Raw genomic sequence first — 18,637 nt, 5'->3', positions numbered from 1 at the left:
GCGACGGCCGCTTCCTCAGGTCGTGTTTAATGCGGGTTTGTTTGGATACCTCAATTATCCCAAATAATATTTCGCTTGCATCATAGACACATTTTCCAACCCACCTTTTATATTTCCAACCACCTTTTTATCTCACATACATCACATCACAAAAAATGCTACAGTAATTATTCCAAATAATATTTCAAATAATACACTATCCAAAGGCAAATACTAACCGAACGTTTTAGTCAAGTTTAATATTTGACGAGCACTAAGTCGTAAGCCGATTTCATTTGATTTGTCCACAACCAAATGATTATGAATAAACTCTTACCAAACTCCCCGAGTATATTATACTAGGCAAAGCCAAAGTACTAAAAATAAGTACTCTAATAATATACGTGTGAGGTAAAATGATAATTTAAAAAATATTTTAATTATTTTTGAAAAACTTCCAAAGATTAGAGGAAAATTTTTTAAAATATTTCCTTAACACATTTTTTAATTATTTGTTTCTTGTCACCTATATCCCATCACTATAAATAATTTTTTTATATGAAAAAGGACAATGGCAGGCAATGAGAAATTTAGTTTAATCCATCTGGCCAATAACAAGAAACAGCAGACATTGCAGCCATTAATGCAGTAGGCAATTAAGTTTTTCTTTTTATTTATTACATAAAATGGAAATGAGATGTGGATGAGAGAGAGAGAGAGAGAGAGCACTTCTGTTCACACTTTTTAGGCCCATTATTTATTTAAAGCCAGGGGAGGTTTCAATGGCGGTGTATTTTGGACCCTTCCAGGGCTGACTTTACCGCAAACATCCACTCCCTCTGCCCTTTCTCTTCATCCCATCCGATAACACGCAAAATCCACTCAAGTTCCTGCTTCTGTCGGTGGAAATAATCTCTTACGGAATTGCTTATTGTTTGATTAGTAGTGATTATGTTCAGCATAATGAGTGGCGAAAAAGGAACTGGAATGGAAGATGAGCACATCAGAAGGCATCACATGCATGAGGTCAAAGCCAACCAATGCTCGTCGTCTCTTGTTAAACATATTAAAGCCCCAGTTCACCTTGTAAGTCAAAGGGGCTCTTGATTCTTTTTTTTTTTTTGGTCTATGCTTATATAAAACTGTTCAGTTGGGCTTTGGATCTGTGTTTCCTGATTTACGGGCAGTTAATCTTTTTGTGATTTTTATTTGGGATTTTTTTGAGCGAATTTGATCTGGGATTACTTTATTTTCATCATCGTCTCCTTGGATTTTTAGTTTGTCCGACGCTTTGGCATATTAATGCTTACTGGCACTTAGCAGTGCTTTTTCTGTTCACTGATACCGAAAGCGTGAGAGATAATGCAGGCAACGATAATCTTGAGGCTTTTCCCCTGCAAAAATTACTCATCTTTCCTTTTTTTCTTTTTTTCTTTTTTATGATACTTGGGGAAGGGGGAGAGGTCAGGACTAAGTAGTTGAGCTTGTGCGCTCCTGCAGTATGTAGCAGGAACTTCAACGATTAGCTAGTTTCTTGGAAGTTTTACACATCGATACTGTTAGCATTAACAGGGTAAACTTGGCATTTTCTGATTCTTTTTCCTGTGGGGAGTGGATAAATGAGCTAGCTATTGGGCATTTCAGGTGTGGTCTCTAGTAAGGAGGTTTGATCAACCGCAAAGGTACAAGCCCTTTGTGAGCAGGTGCGTGGTGCAGGGTGATCTTGAGATCGGGAGTGTAAGAGAAGTTAATGTCAAGTCTGGACTTCCAGCTACCACTAGCACTGAAAGATTAGAGTTTCTGGATGATGAGGAGCACATCTTTAGCATGCGGATTGTAGGTGGAGATCACAGGCTAAAGGTACTATACTTTATAGATTCTTCTCTGTTTGGCAAATTCAAAATGTGACTAGGAGAATACAAGTTGACTACTGATGATACGCAATTTCATCGGGATTTACCATGGCAGTCTAAATCGACTATATTAATGTAAGTATCTTTCTTTCTATGTTTTCTCTTGAGCCAGTAAAACACTTGTTGGTTGAGTTTTGTATTGCCTTGAGGAGTTTACTAGGTAATAAGGTGGTCTCATGCTGAAAAACTGTCCTCCTCATTCTATCTTGAAACCTCTTCATGTTTTCCAGTACAATTACCTGTGAACTGGGGGGAAATATTGTGACCTGGGAATTTAGGAGATTCAGTATTCAGTCGGCTGTATTTTGTACGTTTGTTAGATGACTGTTGATTTTCATTCACTACTTGAGGTGTAATATTTATTGCTGTGAACAGCTATTTTTCTTCAGCATGAATAGTCCATGAATGCATTTTTTTAAAAATCTTTTTAGTTGTATTAGTTTTTTTTTTCTTTCTGTTTTTATGTGTTGCCGGTCACCTACTGTATTATAACTGATACACAATTCATTCTCGAGAGAACGCACTGAGGTCCTTGTCACCTACAGTGCTTTAGAACATTGTGAGAATCGTAACTTGAAATGCTCTGGCATGTGCAGATTTGGGGAGGATTGAGTGTAAGTGAGAGGTTCCAGGTTCAAGCTCTCCCACTTACACTTAAAATAAACAAAAAAAAGAGTTATAGATGCTCCAATTCATATGCAACTCTGTGCCATGATTACAGTTTTTGTGCATTTGAGCGAACATGTTTATGGTGACTAGTTTCTACGCAATTAGCTGCATCAGCTGCAAATTACACGTACAGGATTTAGATTCTATTGATTTTTCATGGCTTCTTTGGCCAAACTTGTCTTGTTTGTGCTTTTTTCTTTACTATGTGTATATCAAGGGTAGTGAAAAATTCTGCAGAACTACATGTCAACCGTCACTGTTCATCCAGAGGTTATTGATGGGAGGCCAGGGACATTGGTTATTGAATCATTTGTGGTGGACGTGCCAGAGGGAAATACCAAGGATGAAACATGTTTTTTTGTTGAGGCTCTAATAAAGTGTAACCTCAAGTCACTTGCTGATGTCTCAGAGCGCCTAGCTGTGCAGGATAGAGTTGAGCCACTTAACAGAGATTGAGACATGATAGAGGTACACTTGATTTGCAGCTTCAGGTATCCAATTATCATCATTGAAGTAGAAGATTTTTCATTTCAATGACTAGAAAGAGCGGTATCTTGCCAATCCTCAATCTTTGAAGGATATGCCACTGCATAACCTAATCATTTGATGGCGTATGCTTGCTCTTTAGCGTCTCACGTCCCATCAGACTTTTAAACCATAAGTCTAGCATGTTATTCTCGAGTTTGGCTTGTAAATATATTTGCCTTTTAAGTGTTGTGTAATTCCAGGTGCATGTAATGCTTGGCTAAGGACATATTCTCTGGGTTTTCCTTCATATTGTCATATTATACTGTGAAGATGTTTGTACTGGATAGGTGATATGCCATGATAGATTAATAGTTGCATTCCTAGAATACATCCCGTTGTACCATTTCTTTTTAAAGAAAAAAAATAGGATACTCTTTTTGTTTACTGAAAATTATATTGATTTAAGCTTGACTTTTAAATGCTAAATTCTGCCTGCTTTTCACTAGAGGGTTGTCAACTCGTGTTTTGAGTTCTATACTATTCTTGCAGCGATTCATACCTGAATTGCTTGTGTAGCTTTCCTAGTTTTATGGATGAGCCAGTTGATGAATGTGCAATTTTAACTGTAATTTTCTATTGTGACCTTGCATGAATATCCAATGAATTGCCATCGGTAGTGGAATTTAGGAAGGAAAGTATATAGATACTGTTCTTTGTTGTGGACTGGACCTTGCTGGTAATGAATCAGTATAAAATATTAAAGGTGTCTTTGCAATAGAAGTGGTGTCATGGAGAAGATAGAGCATGGGCAGATTCTTATGGAGAATATGGTATCCATGTAGCTTGGGAAACTGAAAGCAGAGATTCAATGAACTTTCTCTGATTCGTGACCTATGAGAAGTGTTGTGCTATTAGCTTTATTCTTCATGTTCCCATTACTTATCTGTAGCTTTATGTAAAGCTGTGAAGCCTGTTCAACCGGCCAAACGATTAGAAAAAAAAAGTAAAAATGTGGTCAGTTATTGGTAAAGAGAGCGCAAGAAGGACAAAAACGTTGCATGCTGAATCTGGAAAAGGTCTGGTTGGAGAATCAGCGCATGGTTGAGCATTTGGGTGAGCTGGCCATGGCCTAGTGGCTAGTGGTGAGTGGTGACTTGAGTGATGAGTGGGTACTTAATCCCTACCCAATACCTCCACAAGGCAATAGGGTCTGCATTTAGATCAGGGGCCTTGAGGGCCGACAAAATATTTATGTGTTGCTAGCTCCTCGCCCACCTCTCTCATCCACACACAAGAAATGATGGACCAAATGAACAAACGGGAGGGGGTGCCTTGAGCCCAAGAGGACCACTTTTTCACAAAATTTCAGCTGGAAAATTGCCTTGCAACCAGAGCAATTAAGAGGACTTGTTAAGGGTGGTTCTTGAGGAATGCAACTTGCGAGTACTATTCTAGGTTCCACCATTGTCTGTCAGCTTTTTTAAAGTTGTGTTTAGATTGTATAATTTTTTGGAGTTTTTTTTTAAAAAGGTATAGCGATTTGATGAATGAGGTAAAAAGATGATTCGGAAATGTGGTCACAAAAACGGGTAGATTTTTTTTTTTTTGATAAAAAATTCCTTTCAAAACAAGGCCAGAGTTTCCTCTAGAGTCATATTGATGATTTAGTGGTCGTGGGGTCTAGCTGTGGTGTATGCATGGCTGATTCTATGATTCTGCTAGTACCGGGTCCCTGTAACGTACAAAACTTGAAGTAGTGTTTCAACTTTCCCCATAATTAATTATCAAAAAAAAAAAAAACTTTCCCCATAATTAAGGTTCGTGGCCCAAGTTGTGGTTAATTCCTTTAAAAAGTTTGTCAACATCATTACAAAAATTTCGCCAACATCAAAGGGTGCTCAACATTTCATGTTGTTTACCTTTTACTGAGAACCTTTTTTTAAAAAAAAAAATAAAAATCCAACTACCTTTTTTGAGACTTATTCTGTTTGATAATTTAATTCAGTGTTTAAATTTAATGGGTTTAAATTTTAATATGTTCAGACATATTTGATAATCAAGATAAATTTGAACATCTAAATTAATTAAGTGGCATTGAATGTTCTAAACAAAATTTGTGCTAAAAAATGAGTGATGATTTATTTATTTATCGTTTAATGTGATATATATATTTAAATGTAACAAATTTAGTACTTAATAATTTAATAAATTTCAATTTTAGATTTCAATTTTCAAATTTTGATTATATCAAACGCACCCTACTTGACTCGATAACAAATCTAGCAATTAGCACAATGCCAAGGATCTGTTATCGTTTGGGAAAAAAAAAAAAAAAAATTAGCACAATGCCAAGGACCAACCAAAGGCCCAAAAGGGACAAGAAAAGAGAGACGGAATTGGGTTTGGGGTGTAAACGGAAAGCTCTTGCTTGCAACTTGCAGTATCAGGGCATCCCCGAGAATGATCTATCAAGTAATGGTGGCCTAATTCCAGAAATACGTGCCTGCCTACATGACATTTCTGCTCATCAACAGATCAGCCCCCTTGGCCAAACTAAAATATGCTTCTCAATTTACTACTGCCACGTCAGTACCCGATCCAGCATGGAGCCATTAACTTCCTGTTTTGTATTGCGATCTTAGTTGTGAGTTACGAGTTATGCTGTTTTTTTTTTTTTTTTTTTTTAACGAGGAGTTATGCTGTTTAAGCTCACTCTGAAAAATTCTTAATAGCAGGGAACAAGAAAAACAAAACCGCCGTGAGCCCGTGACCGGGAAATCTGTTGATGTACCTAAAAGCAAGGGACTGTCTACTCCTAATGGTATTATAAACAAATGATAATGGTCTGTAAAGACGAATGCTATCGCAAAATCCAATCCAGGTTCCGCCTTGAATTCCTCTTCCAACACTTTTAAATATGCCAAATTGCTAATACAACAACCACAAATTGAAATTAACGAGATCTTGGGTTGCTTAATACTTGCTGTTTATTTTCTTAGTGTTTTATATGCACAGAATTTCTAAATTTTGTAAGCATTTTAGAAGTGAATTTCATTTTACTTTCTTTCCCTTCGAACTTTCGGTCACAAGTAATAAGACTAATGCAAGGCAATTAGTTTTTGAGTTTGGTATTTGGGCACTTCTTAAGAGACATTTTCAAGTGCTAAACTTTTTTTTTTTACATAAACAAAATAATTTTGAAAAGATGTCATGAAATAAATGTGAACGTATGCACTAGAAGTTATGCTTGATATAGGTATGTTGAGGGACGATTGACTGACGAGTGTTCAACTAGCATCATCCGTTAAAAATAATTCATAAAATTTTATTGAAAAATATTCTTTTAAAGATTTTAGAGAAATAAACTGCGTCATCTCAACAATAACAGAACATCTCAACCTAGAAATGTCTTAAACAAACATTACCATTCTATGAATGGGACAGTAAAGCCATTATACATATCAATTCTCGTCTTTGAAATGCAACTTTTGACAAGTTTTATGCTTTAATGTCGTAGAATTTGGTCAATGAAGCGGAATAAAGGGTAATGAAATTGAAAGGTTACTCGGAAGAGGCGGTTACAATCAATAGCAAAAGGCAAATATAACCCTGAGTGTGTGTTTGGAATAATTATTGTAATATTTTTTGTGATGTGATATATTATATATGTGAAATAAAAAGATAGTTCAAAATATAAAAAGATATATTGAGAAATGTGTTTATGATTCAATCGAAATTTGATATGAAATAATTCAACAATCCAAACGCATTCGCTAATTAATCAGTTTTAAGCCATCATAACTCGATGGATCTCCTCAAATCCGACCGTCAACTATCCGTTAGTTATTTATTACGGACGGCAGCCTTGAAAAATGAAAAGAATATATAGCAAAATACAAAATACTAATCAAAATGGCCATACATCCGTGTCCCTCCTTAGCTGGCGATTCGCATTAGCACCATATATTATCAGTCGGAATTTGCGCTCCCCTCAAAAGACGAATTACTTCTAGACAAGTAGAAGCTTTGGTTTTGCTTCTTCAGAGCCACTGCCTTCATCGGCTTCGGATGATTTCTTCAGGTGCTCTTTTGTTCCCCTTTAAAGGTTCATTTTTGTTCATTTCCGTAAGGTTCAGCTTAATCTTTCCTGGGTAAGATTCTTTATTGACAAATTTCCCAGCATCCATTTTCAGCTTTCTCGGTCGTGATTTGTTCTTTTGGAGCTTTCTGTTTGGAATGCCTATGGATCTTGCCTATGTTTATGCAGATAAATTTGAGGCCTTTATCAAGTTCTAGCCTTTCTTGGACTTACTTGCTTGGACTTCACAGCAGAAATTCACCGGCTTGTCAACCGCAGAAATTATTCTATTTCTCGTTCCTTCCTAGTCAATAAAGACTCTTTTGTACTTTTCCTCCTCGTTTTCCTCCATTCAACCACGAACACTGGTGGAAAATCTCGAAAGAAACTCCCCAATTTCACATATTTCCGTCATTTTTAGTTCGAAAAAGGAGAAAAACCCGTCTGGGTTCTAGTATGCGTCCAATTTCATCGATAGTTTTCGCCTTCTTGGCGGCTGCCCTGCTGCTAAACCAGTGCAAGGCAGCTGCTGAGTGGGTGACGTGCTCCGGCATTGTCCCGATGAGGTACCGGAATGATAAGATATCGATCACGGATTTTGGAGGAGTTGGAGATGGAAGGACATTGAACACCAAGGCATTTAGGGAGGCAATTTATCGAATTGAGCACTTGAGGAGGAGGGGTGGCACGCTTCTTTACATACCTCCTGGGGTGTACTTAACTGAGAGCTTTAATCTTACTAGCCACATGACTCTTTACTTGGCTCGAGGTGCTGTTATCAAAGCTACCACGGTAATCCAACTGTTTTTTGGTTGCTATATAGTTAGATATAGTTTTGAATATGATGGTGAACTTTTACTGCAATGATTAAGCTTCACTACCATAGTAGTAGTGTGGTACTTCTTTTGTCATGAAAATTTGAAAGAATTTGTGAAATGTGACATGCATATGCTTATGGGCTCATTATTCTGGTAGGTCCATATAATGCGGACGGATCAATTTCGATTTCATGCGATTAAGGAAGGAATGATGGTCTGGTTTTAGACTTCAGATTAAATTAGGTTTGACCATGATCCAATTTGAAGCCCTGAACTTTTATTTTATGTAGGGAGGGAAAAGGGTGAGGAGCACGGAGCGGATTATTATTTTAGGTCAGAAAATTAGAGGGGCCAAACATGAGTCGCATTATGCGCGTCATTAGCTTAAATAAATTAGTAGGACATGCATGAAAAGAAGGAACCCTTTATTTTGTTATCAAAATGGTACTATTAAAAGACTAAGGGTACACGTTAAGGATTACTTGTGGGCCTAGGATGATATGGATGTGGACAATTGTTCCCATGTGCATGGTTATTAAGATGTGGACAACCAAGCCAATCTGACACCTATAAGCCAAAGTTTTTTTTTTTTTTTTTTTTTTTTTCAAGATGGGATGTAAATACTATATTGATATGTCCTTGCTGTTGGAGATATGGCATGATGCTACTTCAATGTTCGTTAACATGGAAGATGATGACTATATACAGTACATAATATTGTTGCTGGTGAGACTGTAAAGCAACCAGCCGTAGCCCGTAGACCCAGGCCCTTTATTTAGTGATTCTGCTATTTCCTTACTGATGGCTGGTTCCAATAAAATCCACCAGTTTTACTTATCATCATACCCATTCAGTTAGTCTGGTGATTCGAATAGAGGCTTTCATTGACAAGATATATTAGTTTTTAACTGAAAGTTGAAGTTAATAGTATTGGCACCTCAGGGGAAAGGGATATCATCTCCAGTATTATAATTTTAATAATAATTGGTGGTTCCTATTCTCCCTCAAGTTTGCTAACATTTTCGCTAATGCCTATGTCGTCCATATCATGATATACAGTGAAGGTTGTAGCGAAATGCTAAGCTGTTATTAATAGTTCAGATCCGATTGCTAGTAGAAAGAATCTATGGATAGATTGTTCCTATTTTAAACAGTAATCCGTTTACATTAATATACACATTTGCTTTAATTGATACTTCAGGATACAAGATATTGGCCTTTAATTGCTCCCTTGCCTTCTTATGGAAGAGGAAGAGAACTACCTGGAGGAAGGTACATGAGCTTTATCCATGGGGATGGACTCCATGACGTGATAATCACTGGTTTGTTACTTTGTAAACCGTCTCTCTTGGTGAAGATATATTATTTGTAATTACTCCTAGGTGGACATGTGTCTATTAATATTCACATATTAATGTTTGATGACAAAGATTACAGTGTCATTTTATTGGCGTTGGTATAACAAATTGTATTTTTCCTACCTTTATTTCTCAGTGTTGTTGGTACAATGAACTGCTTTCCTTTTAGGTGAGAATGGGACCATTGATGGGCAAGGTGAAATATGGTGGAACATGTGGAGGCGTAGGGCCCTCCAATTTACTAGGCCAAATCTTATTGAGTTTATGAACTCCAGAGGCATAATTGTATCGAACGCCATCTTCAAGAACTCACCATTTTGGAACATCCATCCCGTGTATTGCAGGTAATATATCTTTGCTTAACCATGCATCCATTAGAGTAGCCACTTCTTATCATCTTTATGGCATCAAATCAAACTAAGAGGAGTTTCAATCATATTTTTAAGCTTGACCTTGCGCACAAAATAAGTTTCTTTTACAAGTCAAAAGAGTTTAGATCTTTTGAATAAAGGTCTCTAGAATAACTGCCTAAAGGTAAATTCTTTCTCTTTGTTTGCTATTTATGGGTTGTTTCTGTCCATAAGCACCTTAAATATGCTGAAAATGGAATCTGATACTTAACTGTGCAACTCTTAAGCTTTCCAAATTTGGTGGTTTGCTTGCAGTAGAAGGTCTCGCTTTGATAATTAAATAAGTAGAGGGTCTCGCTTTGACAATTAAATGAGATTATTTCTCTTTCGCGATCAACTCCATTATTTCAACTCTTTGAGGCATAAGGAGAAATAAGCCTAATCATCATTTCAGCAAAGAGTTTGCAACATGAAAATAGTGCAAATGTTATTAAATGATGTCCTGGACAGTAATAACAAAATGTGCATCTGATAGGATTCTGTTTCATCTGTCTGCAGCAATGTTGTTATTAACTATGTCACGATATTGGCTCCAGCTGATTCTCCAAATACTGATGGAATTGATCCAGGTACAGAATCCATTTCAGCAACAGTTGTTATATAATGCTCCCTTTATTGGTGATGATGTTGATTAAAAGTTCCACTAATACACTTATAAGATTACATTGTTTTCATTATGTGCTAGTCTGCACCAAAATATTGAACATCAGGATCATTGCTGAAATTCTTATCTATCCTGCTGTTAGATGGCATCTTTTTAACAGCATAAGTTCCAGCCTTTGATTTCTAAAGTATGTATCTAGGAGACTATTCCCAATATGCTTGATCTTACATTCACAACTGTTATTGTAGTGTGAAAACCTAAAGAAACAAACAGCAGCAAAGATCTTTTGCTGACGCAATACCTTAATAGGATCTCAATTACAATAGTGAAAGAGTGCAAAATGTCGACTTGCCTCACATATAACTGTGAATTCCATCCTTGAAAATTTTTAATATGACAAAGCATGCTAAAACTTCTAATTCTTACATTTGAATTGCCTCTACAATAATTTTAACATGTTTCATAATCTTGATGTACTTAAAACAGATTCAAGCACCCATGTTTGCATTGAGGACTCGTACATTTCCACTGGAGATGACCTTGTGGCTGTGAAGAGTGGTTGGGACGAATATGGTATTGCTTATGGTCGCCCCAGCCATGGCATCACAATTAGGCGGGTAACTGGATCATCCCCATTTGCTGGAATTGCAATTGGAAGTGAAACCTCTGGAGGCATAGAGGATGTGTTAGCTGAGCACATAAACCTGTACAACATGGGAGTTGGCATCCATTTGAAGACAAACATTGGCCGGGGTGGCGTCATAAGGAACATCACAGTCTCAAATGTCTATATGCAAAATGCCAGGAAAGGGATAAAAATTGCAGGGGATGTAGGAGACCATCCTGACAACAATTACAACCCAAATGCTCTACCAGTTGTTAAGGATGTCACGATAAAGGACGTCTGGGGTGAGGGGGTTCTGCAGGCTGGGCAAATACAAGGTCTGAAGAACTCCCCGTTCACGGGGATCTGCCTCTCCAACATCAACCTTCAGGGGAACGTAGGACCAAGAAATCCTCCATGGAAATGCTCTGATGTAAGTGGGGCTGCTGTTCAAGTTAGCCCCTGGCCATGTTCAGAGCTGACCAGCACCTATCAGGCTGGTTCTTGCTCTAATTCGTTCTAAGAACAATGTAACGTTTTTCATTTTTCAACTAAATATAGTATTCTTATGATTTGTTGTACACCTGCATATAAAGGTTAAACATCATCGACTGCCTAAAACTTTCTAATGAACATTAAACCATTTCTGTTGCATCCTTTCCTTGATACCTTTTCTTCATGCAACTCTTGTAATATTTGGGTGAACAAAATCAATTATCCTATGCCTTTTTTGGGTCCTCAAGTAGACTTCCATTCTTCTCTCTAGATAGTCCGCCTCTAATCGGAAACTCACTTATCATATTATAGATAGGACTTATTATTACAAGTCAAGCAGCAAATATGAAATGAAGTAGTAAATTTGTTTAACATGATCCTTCGAATTTTTTTTTTTTTTTTGTTTAACATGAAGAGAGCAGGTCGTGAGCGGAAACCAAACAAAAATTGCATCTTTTGACATGAAAGCAGGGGCAGGCCATAACTCATATCACAATACAAACGCGGGCTGATGGCAGGAACTGGATAGATATCTTCAACAAGATCACGATTTGAAGGAACTAATGACTGAAAATCTGAGCAAAACGGACCCATCCTATCAGATTGATAAAGTGTGATTACAACATATGTTGCAGTAATACATATGCTTCGTGCCTTCCTTACATCTCAGACGGATGCAACTTATTTACAAATATGACAAAACAAACAACAAAATCACTACGATCAGCAGCGCCATACATGCATGCAAGCATGTAAACTCATCAGACAGACATCTACAAAAAAACTTTTAACACTAGATCTTAGAAGCGATCCAAGAACTTGCGAATACGTTTCATAAAACTACCCTCTTCCTCTCTCTTTCCCACCCGCTCCTTCATTTCTTCATGATTATCCTCGTCCTCTTCCTCCTCATGATGGCGCAAGTGCTTCTTAAACTTCTCCTCACCAAACCTATGGCTATGCTTTGAAATAAACTTAGAAAACCCATCATCATCCTCCTCGTGATGGTCATCATGGTGGTGGTGATGGAACTTGACCAATTTCGCCGGGATCCGCCGCATGCGGCCGTGATGGAATATAAACGGATCCAACTCATTACTTTCGCCAGTGGACAATATCATATCATTTCCATATGGGACTTTCACGTGCTGTTGTTGTTGTTGTCCGATGGGCTTGAAAAAGGGGTGGTCATGGTGGTGGTGGTGGTGATGTCGGCAGTTGCGGAACCGAAAACTTGAACTGATGGGGAAGTGACGGTTGATCGGACGGAAAGTAGAGACCCTTAACGGAATAGATCCGACGGAGATGGATACAGATTCAGGGATGTCAACGGCGGGCTGATTAGAGCGAGATACATCATCGTTGACTCTGTCGCTGGGGAGATGAAGGACGGAGCTGGCGTCCGAGCCAGCGTGGGAGCGTGTAAGTTCAGGGTCGATGACATCACCCTCTGGGATATCTGATGGTACTCGGGCATGGGAAACTGTGACTAGAAAGAGAAGAACAAGTGTGAAAGTAAAGGCGACGGTGGCGGAGTATCGGGCCATAGTTTGAACGGTAAGGCTCGTCGGAAAATCGAGCATGAAAGGTAGATATAGGATGCTTAGGGGCTAGGGGGGATACTGGGCAGTTTGGGCAATTAGTGGATGTTTGACGGTTTGGAGTGATTTTGGAGTTTGGAGAGTGGAAACTGGGCAACGGGCAACGGGCAACGGGGTTTACCGTACACGTGTTATAATCGTGATAGTTGAGTTCGGCTATGTGTCTGGTTTTCCATTACGATGTGAGCTCAATTCTTTTTTTTTTTGAAAAATCGCTCATACAATTTTTTGACTTTTTGTCCACTACTTCAATAATTTTACCAATTACATGCCTCCTTAGATTGCGCAAGTGTCTGGTTATCTTAGTTGAGATAATTGACTTTGAATACAACAAAACAAACATTTCGATTGGCTCCCCCTTTCACTCAGCCAATTGTCTTTCAACGAAAAAATTAGAATTAAATTATTAACCCTAAATTTCAGGTAAACCTCAAAAGCCAGCAACTCTTGAAGCCACCCAGGGAACTAATAACCTAACCCTCAACCCCCTTTAATCGATGTGGGATTCTTGTGATAAGACCAGGGAGGCCTCTGCTACTAAAGGTGTACTAACTCCCAAGACACTCGGAAACCTCACCACTCGTACAATTGTCTGAGAGGGGAAGACAAAACGCGAGACTGTGTAGGATGGACCAGCTGAGTAATAGTTGAATATAAATAGGTCTTTAACTAGGAAGTTGGTGAGTGTATTTAAAATGTTATCTAAATTAATTATTGTAACATTTTTTTGTGGTAAATTGTATGTGAGATAAAATAAAGTAATAAAAAATATAAAAAGGATAATTTAAAAATGAATTTATAATATAAATAAATATTATTTATTTATAAAAAAAACTGTATCCAGTTGCACCCACTGTATTTTTTTTCCTTCTTTTTTGCGCAAAAGAAGAAGGTTGATGACTTCATGTCAAGCGTAGCGAAGCGAAAGGAAATGAAGGGAAGGAAGGAAAGGAAATGTGGAAGATGTTTCCAAGTTTTTAGTACTTTTCACTGGGATGCAATGGTGAATATTGCGCTTCAGTGTGGGCCAAAGCCCAAATGGAATAGTCAAAGTCCTGCGGAATGGCCCGAAGGCTTTTATATTAATCCCGACTCTTGCATGGATAGTAACCGAGGAAAAATAAGCTAATCCACTCTTTCATCTTCTTTGCTTATGTAGCTTACAATAGCCATAAGGAAAGAATAGGAGGAAGTGACTGTATAGGACTTGCTGTTTAACACTCTTATGCCCAGCTGGGCCTAGGCATACAGAATTCCTGGTCCTAGGCCATAGACATCTGACTTTTGCTTCTCTCTCTCTCTCTTATATCAATACGATAATTCATATTCTACACTAAAAGAATGGGTGCAGGAGTCAATGGACCTTTAGATCCGGAAGTTTCTGTTTTAGTCACTAGACTAATCCTATTTATATTATATGAGTTCTTACCTTATCCTTTTTCTTATCCTTATATGAGTTCCTACATTATTCTTATCTTATAGGGAGAGCAAACTCAATTGGACCTATATAATGGGTGAGTCGCCAGGCTAGATAAGACAATTTTTTTATCTAACAAAAATAATTTACACTATCCTATGCAGAGTGGAAGTTAAATTGAACCTGTATGGAGGATGAATCGCTAAATTAGACAAGTATAGATGAGAGCTCTAAAAGGCTCTTCTTAACCATCGGACCAAATTCAATGATTATATCAAGTGAAGACTTCGATGAATCCTATTTTTGGGTTAATCTCGTTCGTCCTATCGTTTTCTATTTTTTTTTATCAAGACGATAACTATTGTATAATCTATTCTATCCTACATTAGAGGAGAGGGGGAACCTAAAGAGGCTTGTATTGGGGATTAGCAGGTATACAGACCTTACTAAATCAAAGGGGTGCTCTGGTACCACCATTGAATTTTTTTTACTACAGGTGAGAATTGAACCGTTGCCTACAACTCAAGGAAGGACTTAAGTCCCACTTGGTGGCCACTGAGCCACCAAGCTCAAGGAAAACATGAAAAAGTGCATGACATAGTCAATTTTTAACAAACCACTGGGCCAATGGCCACCAGGGAGGGGCTTAAGTCCCTTCTTGGACCGAACCCTCACCTGCAGCGAAAAAAATCTAAGGGTTGTGTCATAACATTCTCTTGATCTAGTTGGATCTGTATATCCACTAGCCCCCTACCACAGTCTCCTTTAGCTCTCCTCCCCCTAGATTAGGATAGGATAGGTTATACAAATATATCGTTGCTGACAAAAAAAAAGGTCAATTTTTAACAGATGCAGCATATGTGTCCATCGTTCCTGAAGGTTCACGGCCACGATGTGGCCTCAAAAATTTGTGAGGCTCAAATTACAGCATGTAACTCGATTTTCACGTCATGTGTGGAGCCCACAAAAATTTGTTTTGAAGTTACTCTGTGTATAAAAAAAAGTTACGCGACGTGCAAAAAATATTACACGCTGTTGAAAAATGTACAAACCATCACAAACGGTTGCACCTGCCCCTTGTCCGTGTCCATTGGTGAATGTTGAGTACCTCACCTACGTGTGGGTCAGAACTCTGATGATGGACTTGACTGACTGACCATTTTTCATTTTGTGGGAAAAAGAAAAGGAGAGAAATTAATCAATCGTCAATCGACACATGGGAGGACCACGGCACCATGTGACTGAGGAAGCTGTCAGTGGATACACGTGTGCTTTAATGACCTTGTTATCACCGCTCAGACGGTACGGCCAGTCGGCCAACCTCTCCCGGCCGGCCCCCCACCCCCCTCCGCTAACTGCCTTCGTTTCTGACCTCTAGATCCCGCAATCAAGAATCTGAGCAATTTTCAGCTTGTAGTTTTTAATTTCTTGTCTCTCTTTGATTGGTACATTAGCAATAGCAATGGGACTTTAACAAAAATTTATACTAATGAATAACAATGAAAGTAATGTCGATCTAGATACCCTCAAAAAAAAAAAAGAAGAAGTCCATTTAGATGAAATTACACAATTTGCCTGATTTCTTTTTATTTTACTATAAATGCAAGGTTACCTCTTTAGTTCAGTGCGTGTCTGTGTGTGTGTTTATAAGATTTAATTCGGTATATATCTCTTTTAGTTTGGCCCCAAATCTCACCTGCATTTGAAGGTTAAGTAGAATTTCTTTACTTATAAATCCTTGGGAAACAAGAATCCTGTGTTCATAAAACTATAAATTTCAAGCTCAAACTCGCTTAACATACTAATCTGATTGTAAGAAAAGTACATTTGAAGAAACTTTGAAGCTCTGTTCATTTGTTGCCTGCATCCATAACCTCATTCAAAAGTCTGTACATGCTTTCAAAAGCAGATCATTACGCGATCTCTGAGTTCTTGCTACCAAATTCAATCTGGGAGCATATACGTTGATTGAATTTAAAGGCCGCTAAGTTTTGGCTACATCATGTTAATGCTCAGATCATTCGGAAGCTGTGATTTAACAGTATTTTTCTCTTCTGAAGAGATATTTGTCATTTTCTTTCTTAAAGTCGAGGTTTTGATTAACCAGACCAGATGAGCCTGTACATCTTCTGCAGGATTTCTCTAAGAACCGCTCATTGCATTTTGTCCTTTGTAGCCTGTTCACGGAGACGGATGAATACCGCCTCAGCGATCCATTGGATTAATCACTGAGGCAGCCAAGTTTGAACAGGTCCACCATGTTTGTTTAAAGAACAGGGTTGTAATTACTTTGCGTAGTATATATATGTGCATATATCTGCAGATACAAGTACTAAAAGAGCCTCGCGCTTTCCTCGAATGTCAGTAGTTGACTTTTCTACCATAATCACAATTAACTCGCACTAAAGCAAAACCCTAGGCAACAAAGCTCCAGTTTAAGATATTGTTAACTAAAGCATTATCTCCAGTATCGTCTAAACCCTACCCTAAGAAGGGACAAAAAAAGACGTTAAAGCATTTGATTAATTATATTATCGCAAAAGTGTCCCACTGGAATATATATTATGTTGTCAAAGTTGTCACTTGAATGACTTGGCCCCCCACCAAAAAAAAAAAAAATGTTGCCACTTGAATGTCTTCTTCTTTGTGATGCATCTTGCAGGGAAAATGAACATGATCTGCATCTTTCCAATCAGCCCAAATGCCATAGGATTAAAGTCTTTAACCGAAGAATAAGCTGTTCAAGTCTTGCATGATGAACATATATAGTCAATCGCATTCTGGCGGTGGCATATTTTGCTCGAGTTGTGTGGCTGGCATGAATAGGAATCTATTCGAGTATAACAACAGAGAAAAATAAAACTTTTGATGCATTATGCAATCAATCCTGATCAGTATAATCTCCATATACATGATTGCAGTTCTTGGTACCATTTTTTTTTAAAGGTGGCTAGAGTAACTAATAATTTCTTTGGGCTAGAAATGCTTATGCAATCAAGATTCCATGATTGTCTTGGCAAAAGTTTTCCTTTTCATTTTAATTTTGCTTTCTAGGTCGGCTTTTAAATGTCTAAGAGGGTAATTTTTCTTTACCCTAGTCGTGAACAGTTGGCACCGGGCATCACATTCCTGTATAAATAGCCAGGCAGTGGCATTTGTATCCTCTGCACATGTGCTAACTACTTAGCCAGAAGCAGTGATGGAAAGCACAAACAACGAGTTGCACTTCGTTTTCATGAATTATGATCCTGAATATGAGCGCCTTCGATCCAGCAGGTTTGTCTTTTGTTTTTCACCTAACTTGCTGTTTATTTTTCTCCATTATGAAGAAACCATTTCAACAAAAATAAGTGTATTAACAACGGTTTCGTCATTAATATGTGATTTCCTAAACATGTGGATCATATGCATCAACATTCTTTTCCGTAGAACGAAGAGGGGAGCGCATGAACTTCATTTGTACTTAAGCAAGAAGCACGATGATTTGTTGGCGAATACCCTCGAACCTGGCAGCTACAAGAAAACTCTGTCATTGGTCATCGTTGACGGGTTCGCGGTAGAAATCACTGATGATCAAGCAAATGTGCTTAGATCTGCTAAAGATGTCAGGCTTGTGGAGAAAAATCAAGAGCTTGCTTGATGCTAAACATGTCTGCAATTCGTAGGTAGCACTATTTATTGCTCTCACATATATATATATATATATATATATATATATATATATGGCGTGTGCTGTTTTCATCATTGGAGGTAGAAGTTAGGGGAAAACAAGTACGAGAAGGCGTAGTATAAGATACTAGGGTTTTATGATGCAAGATTGGGTGGAAGTGTTGAGCATTGTAAGTGATGAGCAGGCACTAAGGACTAGGATATTTCTCTTTGGAGCTAATTTTACTGCCTGTCCTTCGGCCTTCTCCTACGGTGAAGTCTGTTCCTTTTATTTTTTTTTTTTTGGGTGCTCTTGGTGTAATTATTAGAAATCATAACATGATAGTTATCGTCTACAATCTGGGATCTGGAGCTCATATCTAACAGTTCTTCTAGCCAAAAGATTGCACGTACATTCCTGCATTTTTTAAGGTCCTAATTACATGAACCATACATTTTGCTTTCTTGTCAGCTTACACTTTCACTGGGAAGCACCTATTTCTATGAAGCCGGATCTGTTCCACAGAAGTTAGAATGAAAATAAGAAAGAGACTCAATAAAACTGCACCTTTATT

At 38.0% G+C, this 18,637-nt stretch overlaps 4 protein-coding genes across 6 annotated transcripts; 3 read left to right on the top strand and 1 right to left on the bottom strand.

The window, feature by feature from the left end:
• Window positions 1–746: 746 nt before the first annotated feature.
• LOC113779629 (abscisic acid receptor PYL8-like) lies at window positions 747–3,480 on the top strand. The gene is made up of 3 exons (XM_027325279.1): window positions 747–1,065; window positions 1,624–1,839; window positions 2,799–3,480. The coding sequence occupies exons 1-3, from the start codon at window positions 931–933 to the stop codon at window positions 3,015–3,017; spliced, it is 570 nt and encodes a 189-aa protein (XP_027181080.1). The 5' UTR covers window positions 747–930; the 3' UTR covers window positions 3,018–3,480.
• A 3,467-nt stretch (window positions 3,481–6,947) lies between these two features.
• Window positions 6,948–11,555, top strand: LOC113779586 (probable polygalacturonase). 3 transcript variants are annotated; one of them, XM_027325215.1, is made up of 6 exons: window positions 6,948–7,110; window positions 7,297–7,899; window positions 9,127–9,247; window positions 9,453–9,627; window positions 10,192–10,262; window positions 10,784–11,555. In XM_027325215.1, exons 2-6 carry the CDS (start codon window positions 7,564–7,566, stop codon window positions 11,422–11,424), a joined length of 1,344 nt encoding a protein of 447 aa, XP_027181016.1. In that variant the 5' UTR covers window positions 6,948–7,110; window positions 7,297–7,563; the 3' UTR covers window positions 11,425–11,555. The 3 variants fall into 3 exon arrangements, with proteins under 3 accessions (XP_027181016.1, XP_027181018.1, XP_027181019.1); XM_027325217.1 differs by having other exon boundaries at window positions 7,223–7,899; XM_027325218.1 differs by lacking the exon at window positions 6,948–7,110 and adding an exon at window positions 7,126–7,180.
• A 405-nt stretch (window positions 11,556–11,960) lies between these two features.
• On the bottom strand, window positions 11,961–13,064 carry LOC113779562. The gene has a single exon (XM_027325171.1). It carries the CDS (start codon window positions 12,977–12,979, stop codon window positions 12,197–12,199), a length of 783 nt encoding a protein of 260 aa, XP_027180972.1. The 5' UTR covers window positions 12,980–13,064; the 3' UTR covers window positions 11,961–12,196.
• Window positions 13,065–17,569: 4,505 nt separating this feature from the next.
• On the top strand, window positions 17,570–18,446 carry LOC113781040 (subtilisin-like protease SBT2.5). The gene is made up of 2 exons (XM_027326871.1): window positions 17,570–17,690; window positions 17,844–18,446. The coding sequence occupies exons 1-2, from the start codon at window positions 17,614–17,616 to the stop codon at window positions 18,052–18,054; spliced, it is 288 nt and encodes a 95-aa protein (XP_027182672.1). The 5' UTR covers window positions 17,570–17,613; the 3' UTR covers window positions 18,055–18,446.
• Window positions 18,447–18,637: the final 191 nt, after the last annotated feature.

This window comes from Coffea eugenioides, chromosome 8, assembly GCF_003713205.1.
Source record: "Coffea eugenioides isolate CCC68of chromosome 8, Ceug_1.0, whole genome shotgun sequence".
Lineage (NCBI taxonomy): Eukaryota > Viridiplantae > Streptophyta > Magnoliopsida > Gentianales > Rubiaceae > Coffea > Coffea eugenioides.
Note: the sequence above shows the minus strand (reverse complement) of the source record. Positions and strands in the feature narration are given on the sequence as shown.

Excerpts from the sequence above, each read along its gene's own strand:
- LOC113779629 (XM_027325279.1), top strand. The coding sequence starts at position 931 with ATGTTCAGCATAATGAGTGGCGAAAAAGGAACTGGAATGGAAGATGAG. Across the intron at positions 1,066-1,623 it reads TTAAAGCCCCAGTTCACCTT|GTGTGGTCTCTAGTAAGGAG; the intron begins GTAAGTCAAAGG and ends TGGGCATTTCAG. Across the intron at positions 1,840-2,798 it reads GTGGAGATCACAGGCTAAAG|AACTACATGTCAACCGTCAC; the intron begins GTACTATACTTT and ends AAAATTCTGCAG.
- LOC113779586 (XM_027325215.1), top strand. The coding sequence starts at position 7,564 with ATGCGTCCAATTTCATCGATAGTTTTCGCCTTCTTGGCGGCTGCCCTG. Across the intron at positions 9,628-10,191 it reads ATCCATCCCGTGTATTGCAG|CAATGTTGTTATTAACTATG; the intron begins GTAATATATCTT and ends ATCTGTCTGCAG. Across the intron at positions 10,263-10,783 it reads TACTGATGGAATTGATCCAG|ATTCAAGCACCCATGTTTGC; the intron begins GTACAGAATCCA and ends TACTTAAAACAG.
- LOC113779562 (XM_027325171.1), bottom strand. The coding sequence starts at position 12,979 with ATGCTCGATTTTCCGACGAGCCTTACCGTTCAAACTATGGCCCGATAC.
- LOC113781040 (XM_027326871.1), top strand. The coding sequence starts at position 17,614 with ATGGAAAGCACAAACAACGAGTTGCACTTCGTTTTCATGAATTATGAT. Across the intron at positions 17,691-17,843 it reads GAGCGCCTTCGATCCAGCAG|AACGAAGAGGGGAGCGCATG; the intron begins GTTTGTCTTTTG and ends TCTTTTCCGTAG.